Source organism: Plasmopara halstedii, assembly GCF_900000015.1.
Source record: "Plasmopara halstedii genome assembly, contig: Scaffold_614, whole genome shotgun sequence".
NCBI classification, from domain to species: domain Eukaryota; phylum Oomycota; class Peronosporomycetes; order Peronosporales; family Peronosporaceae; genus Plasmopara; species Plasmopara halstedii.
Genome location: NW_020187532.1, coordinates 2,258,723 through 2,266,804, shown reverse-complemented (window position 1 = coordinate 2,266,804; position 8,082 = coordinate 2,258,723). Strand labels below are relative to the sequence as shown.

At 41.7% G+C, this 8,082-nt stretch overlaps 1 protein-coding gene across 1 annotated transcript; it reads left to right on the top strand.

Moving 5' to 3' along the window:
- On the top strand, positions 1-238 carry PHALS_12444 (uncharacterized protein; the record flags this gene model as incomplete). The annotated part of the gene is made up of 2 exons (XM_024727993.1): positions 1-110; positions 190-238. 2 exons carry the CDS (start codon positions 1-3, stop codon positions 236-238), a joined length of 159 nt encoding a protein of 52 aa, XP_024578514.1.
- Between the last annotated feature and the right edge of the window lie 7,844 nt (positions 239-8,082).

Sequence of the window (8,082 nt, the reverse complement as noted above, 5' to 3'; positions counted from 1 at the left end):
ATGGCCACACATGTGGCCAACCACAAGCGCAAATGTATTTGGATGGTATCTCTTTGGACTACAACGCGTCGTGGTAATGACTTTGTCCCATCCTATGTTGTTCTTCGCCTGTGAGCCTGAAACTTCCGAAAATGTGAAGAGCGGCTTGGGGCTCATAAGTTGCTCCAAGAGTGCTCCCCGACCTTGCAGGTTGTCTCATGAGTGTCACAAGAAGCTAAAGCAGCGGTTAGGTGAATAAGTATTCTCTCTGGGGACTGTTCCTATGGTACTAATAGAATAGGGTACGCAACAAGGTACATAACGTATCATGTATGTTTACGGTACCTCGAACTCAAGACAAACGTCAGAGGTATCAACAAATGTGACTAGAATTATTTTGGAAGAGGTCCATAGGAATCGTGGACTGGTAGCCTCACTCTTTGCATTAGCTTGTATTATTGAAGATCGTGAAACAGCTATGGTATATATAAGCTTGAGCTAGATCCATTTTTAAATGTATGTCACACTTGAAGAAAGAATAGAAAACAAAAACCTGATTACATTTACAGTTTCTTGGTTTCGCACCTGGGTGAAGCGTTTAAATTAACCTGCGTGCTTTGTTCCTGCGGATTCGTTAAATCAAATCATCCTTGCGCGGCAACCCACTGCACTTGGTAGCATTTGTCGTCAGGTCGACGGCCAGCGTATTAGACTTCATCCTCAGTAAGATGAAACACGAGTTGTTTGACTATCTGTCCTGTTGATAAGTAGGCCCGCTTATACAGCTCATTGCTTTGGTTGACCGCGGTGATATATAACTATCGGAATTCTAAAAAGCCAGAAGCGGTAAGCGCTCGCTGGAGACCTCGTCAGCTGTAGAATACCGAGGGTGAAAAATGTGTAGTAAATCTCAAACTGGCGTCAATAATAAAAGAAACCATCTCTACCGCGTACTTCATGTTATAAATTGTAGAAATGGAAATAAACTGCATAAACAGCTCTTTACGGGCAGGAATGACAATAACTTCTCTTTCTGAGAAATAGAGAAGCAAAAATAACCATCAATTCGGCCATGATTGATACTGTACATCAGCGCGTCGTGCTAGTGGCTCCCAAGCTACGAGGTTGCGCACGCATATGAACCTACTGCATGAAAGTGCGTTCTTCTTTAATGTAAAGTTGTAAAGCGATAGATATCGCGGGACTTTCCGCTGCATGATTAGGCGTTCGGTTTCGTCAACCCGTCACAAAAAGCAGAATCTAGCCATCTATGTATAAGTCCAGAAGTCTCAGCGCAGCAATGACGACAGAGCCTCTTTCGAAAGCATCGGTTACCAGATTCTTACACACCTAATTTTGCTTATCTTACGCAGCCAAAATCTTAGCCATTTGCCAAGAAAGGGTGGAGGTGACTCTGTCCAAGAGTGAACGATTTCATATCTGAGATGTCCTTTTCCGATATCGGTAACAGCTCAAAAACTTCTGTGCAGCGCTCGAATCAAAGAGTCCGCGCTCACAATAGTACAGAGATTTGGTTCATACGCTTCATCAAGATACGAAATCGAGAGCCTTTACCGTTTCAGTCGCCAGTTGCCTAGGTTGCTCTGCTATTTTAAGAGTTGAATTATTTTCTTTGAGGGAATTCTTTATTGGCGTTTTGCCGGATCTTACAATAAAGCCTGCATTAATCAGATGCACCTCCTTTACAAATTGAAACCATCTTCATATATAACCGATTTTCTTAACCTATGGGTATTTACAATTTCACATAATATGTACGTTTCGTGCAATGGTAGAATATTAATTTAATGGTACTTATTCCGTTGAGACTAGGTACCGCCTTTATTTCATCCAATGTATCTGAAACGGAATCAACTTACACTTTAATTCATGCAAACAATACCCTTGCCTTGTGCGTTCTACTCAAGCCCGTGTTACGATGTCTTATGACCATACTACTGCGAGATGGACTGTTCAAAACACAGGGGCGATTCAATAGGCCATCATGAGAGCAAGTCTCAGGGGTCGTCTATATCTGGTTGTGCTCGATGAGCAAGGTAGATCTCACTATATTCTATGTTACACAGTTTGGGTCGATTTTTGCACCAAAGGTATAGCAAGTACCCATAAGAGAGTGCTTGGAGGCTGAGATCTCATTTCAACAAGATTGTCGCTTACAACTGGCACATAATCCACCATCACTCCCCACTAGTTAACCACAAGATTGCGCAGCACAACGATTGAAGACAAGTCTTATCACAAATCAAGTCTGGCTGATAGATGTACCTGCATGGGCAGGTGTGGAAGAATGAGCAGAGTTGTTGTTACCACAAATTAGAGGCTGGGGCAAGTGTCCTCTCGACGTTGATGTCGCGTTTTATGCTAGCAAAGTGTAACATTTAATGACGTTTTGTCGCATATATGATTTGATAAATCCTTGTTTGTAGAGCTATATACATTTTATGATTTATTCGATAAAGGTCGCTGCAACTCATGTGTTTATTTACAGGAAATTGGGCTTGTTGATAAGCAAAAGCTCACTGATAATACAAATGAAACTGAACTCATCGTCATCACCTTCGTGGCGGTTTTCACCGCTCCCGTATCGGGACAACAGGCATGGTGTGCGCAGCTCATGAGAAGGTGGGCGTAGGATGCTGTCGACATCAAAGTTCTATTGATGCTTCAATCAAGAAGTGCAAAGTCTTTGTCATAAGTGCTACGTCTCATGGCGGCTTGTCATCCCATGTGGTTATAATTTGTATTTGTTCAAATTTTGACGTGGTTATGCTCGTAGAGCTAGCTCTAAAACGTTTTTACTCTACCCATCGTATAAAGGGGACATTGATTGCTACTAGAAAATCGTTGTGATCAAATTGCTCGGCGGAAATGGTCTGTGACAGAGATATGTGTGATGCCGACGTGTTTCATGTTTTGGTGGAGGTAGCTCAATGAAGTACGTATCCTCGGTGCACAAAACGCTTGTTTGGGAGTTGATTTAAGCAAAAAAAGTGTCGTAAAAAATAGCGTGATAAATTACTTGTACTGGGAACCAATGCAGGGAAATGCATTTTCATATGGAGATGGCCGTTGAACATGTGAGTTGCAAACCACACGTAATACGCTAGCTGAACTGTATGGTGATAGAAAACGAGGCGAGTATTTTCGAAAATTGGTTCGTGTGGTAATGGATACAAAAACTTTGATTTTGGAATCAACGCACATGTTCTTTAGCTAGCATTCAATACTGGACACTTGAGGAAGTCTAAGTTCTGCATCCGAGAGACAATTCCTAAATATATAAGGTTATATCCTTTGTGAGAGGTGCACGGCGACCCTGCCAGTTTTATCAAAGCGAAATCTGTGAGCTAATGTAAGGTTTGTGCTGGAAATACTCTTGTCAACCGTAAAAGGATGATTTGTGAAATCCCTTTCAAAAATTGACGGTATGAAGTTATACATATCACTCTGTGTATCCCGATGCAGACACCCTCATCAGAAGATAACAAGATTTTCTCACTTTTATCAACATGAAGTGGTGATTTTTAGTCGCTAACTTGATACTGAAAAGGTCTAAGCTGGTAGATTTTTGTGAAACCACATAAAAGGCGTCAAATGCTTCACCGTTGGCAGTATGCACTTTCGCCTCTGTACTATAGAACGGCCGAGAAACTAAATTGAACATTTGTTCGAATGTGCAGATTAGACCACGCTGCTTTGTCTAAGTCGTACAGATTCATGATTGCCATTTTTGGTTCGTAATCTCGGAACACACCGTATCTAGTTTTAACTAAGAGAAAATTACAGTTGGCGAATTGAATTTTTCTCGCTGTCACGCAAAATTTCAAGTGACAATAAAAAAGTCTGCTGCTTGCTCGGGCATAGAAAAACATTGTTTAACAAAATGGAAGGCAAACGCACACTTACAAAGTCAAGACGAGCAAATTTCTTGGTCCGGGAATCACAGCAAAATATCAAGCGAATCCGCCTTCCAAGAAAATAAAAACATAGATCAAAATCATCACGGTCAGACAAATACTATTACGTGGAAGGATTTGAAATTCTTATACTTTAAGCAAGACGGCAAGCCACGCGAACAAAACTAGTTCCTTAAAGTTTACAAGCCAGAGGGTCAAGCTCATTAGTAAATTCATGTGGTTTCGCGTCAGCGCAAGTTTTGCGGCACGCACCATACCTCCAGAGGTAGAAAGGCTGACTAATTTCAAGTCGGTAATCATAAAATAAAGGACACAGACAAGTGGCAAAGATCTCACTTTTGAAGATTAGTTAAGTTGCATGTACACGGCCCGGACGCTTGTACCACCGTCATACTGTCGCAGCGCAGTTAGTATCAAAGAGGGGTCTTACGCAAAGGAGAGAATGCTGCAATCATCAAGAGGTTTATCGTGCATCTTGTGGAGGAAAAATTACACGTAAGTATGACATCAATTGTGAACAGATATGACTATCTGTGCCTGCGAGCTGGGTAGATTAAGACGAATGGTGAGATTATGCTTGGACTCAGATTCAAGGACTGAGCATTTGATCACTGCGCAATACTAAGATAGATGGATAAGATATTATATTTAGCTGTACACGACGCTGATGATTTGAGTTTGCCAGCAGTTGCGTCAGGAGGCTAGAAAATATAGAGCTCATATTTGAGGGTTTAGGATGTCCGACGAGTGCTATATTAAGTAATTATATAATATAAAAATCAGACGAGATGTGGCAAGCGGCACGGTGGCTACAAGAAAGATAAGGATTGTATGTGATATCATAACGAAGCTCCCGACGACAAAAAAAAATATTCAGATGCTGTAAGCTTTGTGGCGTGGTGTCCTATCAGTTTCTACCGCAGAGCGGATGCACAGCTCGAGCAGAAGCGGGATGAAGCTTGTCGCCCCCAGAGCGAGAAACCACAACAGTTGTCGTTATAACTTTGCATTTTGTATGCATCTCTTTACAGAGTACTGCATGATCATGCCCCTTCTTAGGTGCCGCCTTCTAGCTTGAAGGCTGCAAGCGCGACGCGCTGTTACTCCGTCCAAAGAATGACCGATATATGACCACCTCAGCTCTTATCGTCCCATCAAGGACTAGCTGGAACATAGGGTCGCTGTGGGTGCCATTAGAGAAGCGAAAAGTAGAGTAGAAAATAGATTCGTCTTACTACAGATATCCGGTCGGGACGCTGCAGGAGGTCTCTCAACAACACATTCTCATAGCTAATGAATACGTTCAGGCGAGCGATTACCGCATCTGACTCATTGGCCGCCAGTTCCCTGGCCTTGTAGGGGCCAACAATTAACATGAGCGTACCAAACGTATACAACTGTCCTAGAAACAGGTAAACAATCGATAGCTGGTCCATCGTCACAAAAATATAGCGCTCGGTCGTGAAATTGAATGCAAGTGTTCCAAGCACGACGGTGTTATTGTGCAGTTTGCACCGAGAGAGTTTTGACTATTACAGGTAACGCAAGAGCAGGTTGGTCCGCTCCCACCATTTATATGGAATTAATGCTATCTAAAATTAGATCACATTTATCTACGATGATAAATATGTTTGGGTTTATTGCCAAAGGTGATACAAATAGAAAATATTCGCGAGATGTGATACAATTGTGTTTTAAACACTAAAAATACGAGACCTAGTAAAATTACCGAGTATACCCATTCTTGGTTCACCGTTACATTGAATGTGTGTGCCATATTATCTGCATCGTTGTAGCATCAGTATCTGATGTGACCTTGTTTAGTGACTAGTTTGGACTGGATTTTTTATGACTTTGAGACGGTGAATCTGAGCGTTAGCGGCCTAGTTCCAAGTTGCGAGGTTGTGGTATGGGTAGCTGCATGATGTGGTAATCTGCTTGTGAATTATGGAGGAAAAATGATCCATTCCATTTTTTGTTCATTATTAGTACCGATACTTTAGAACTGATGACCATATTAAATTTACAAAAGTAAAATGTGAGTTTCGGACAATTGTAATCAGCTTTGTCCGACAATTGTAACCAGCTTTGCTCACACGTAACCTTACCAGTAGCATGAAGCCTATACACAAATTTTCAAATATGCTCCTCGATTCCAGAAGTCATTGATTTGCTAACTTTCGGCGGTGCAAATGACCTTGACGTTACAACATAAACTTCACTCGGTAATTTTACCAGGTTTCGAATTTTTAGTGTTAAAAACACGATTGTATCACATCTCGCGAATATTTTCTATTTATATCACCTTTTGCAATAGCCCAATATGTTTCTATGTTTCGACTTGCCCTGCGTCACTTTTTGGCGGGGTTCTTCTTCATAAAATTACCGATACTTTAGTACTTGTGGCTATTTACAATTACAGTAATTAGTTCCCTGGATACGCCCCTTGATCTTGACTGCCTAGTGCAGACTTTTTCAAAGGTTGCATACTCAGCGAATTGTAGTCCTCGTCTATCGTTTATACGATTTGCAAAACCAAAAAATGGAACATATTTGCATATTCTCCCGCCATTCACAAGAAGGAATGAGGTGAAGGGCAGCGTCTTAGTGAGGCCCAACGTTCAGAAATTTTTTAGGCGATGGAGTTGCCGGCCAAATAAGATCTTCCATAGGTGCATGCGAGAGAGTTTGTTGTTCATGACGAAATCATTGCTTTACTTTGGCAGCAGCAAAGAAGTAAAATCTCGAGTGAATAACATGGGAGTCACAACGCAAAAAGATCATTGGACTGATAAACCACAGCACAAAGTTTTAGAAGAAAAAGTTCACGTGTGCAGATGTAAATCATATATTTCTTGCAAGAGGACAGACAGTGGATGGATGAGGAAGCGAGGAAGCGAGGAAAGTATGTCAAGGATATCGTCTCGGTGATGGAGAACCGCATCGTGAGGTTTTGGGTTTGGATGAACTCAAATTTGAAAGGTATCAATAAGCGGATATTAAAGACACTGAACTTCAATGAAGAACTAGAGAGGATGAAGTCAAAACAGGAAACGATGAGGTGTTGTTGGAGGGATAAGTCGATGTTAGAGAAGAACATATTATAGATTCAATGCACGACATTCTCTTGCAAGTTGTTGACCTCGATTCAAGAATTTGCAATCTACCAGAATCACGAATCTTGGTTCAGAACAAAATTGATAAAATGCTCAATAATTTGATATCGGCAAAGGATTTCGCACAGCAAGCAAATTCGATGGCTTAGAAAGAAAAATGTGCTGAAAGTCGGCAAATGATACTCAACGATTCCGGTTTCACACAAAGTTTTCGCATATAAATTTTGTTATTTACAGTGCAGAATTATCCGCGGGGTGGGGTATATATGCTGGATGTGGTTTCGTTGTTCTGGCGGTGTATCGTAGAATTTTGTCGTTTTTGTGAGATTTTGAAGAATCATAAAATATTGAACGGTCAATTGGCCGAGCGGGCCAAGGCGCCAGTTTAAGAATCTGGCTTGTAAAGGGCGTGGATTCGAATATGCAATGCAGACAATACGAATTTATTCACAATGCCAGCTTTAGAGTCTAACGAAATCAAGCTGTATCATCACAACGCTCGCAAAATTGAGCCGGATTATAAGGGCTGCGATGAGTCAAAACATAAGTTTGATGATTTACAAATCAACTGAAGGCCAATGAATACTCTAAATAAGCCATATGTATCAGGGCCCTGCATGGGTCGGTGGGTTGTGGGTAACCCACGGAATGGGTCGATTCACCACTCCAAAACTGCCCGTGGTAACCCACGACCCAACCCATGGGTAACTTAAACTGACCCACCGACCCACTGAGCCTTCAAATTCTAAGAAAGTCAATTTAATTTAACTCCACCACTTGATGATTTTCACGGCAAGTTTAATCCACCCGTCAGCACTGGGACGGCGAATTACCTGCAAGTCAACCGCGATCAAAGTCAACCGCGATCAAAGTCAACCGCGATCAAACACTGAAACTTCAAAGAGGGATTGCATGTTTCGCGACATTGCGATGGAGTTTTAGGTAATGACTTTGAACAGCACAAATGTTTATTGATCTGCGTACTCGGGTCCGGTGTCGGACTCTTCAATCTCACCAAGGTACTTCTCGAGAAGGTCTGGATTGTCACA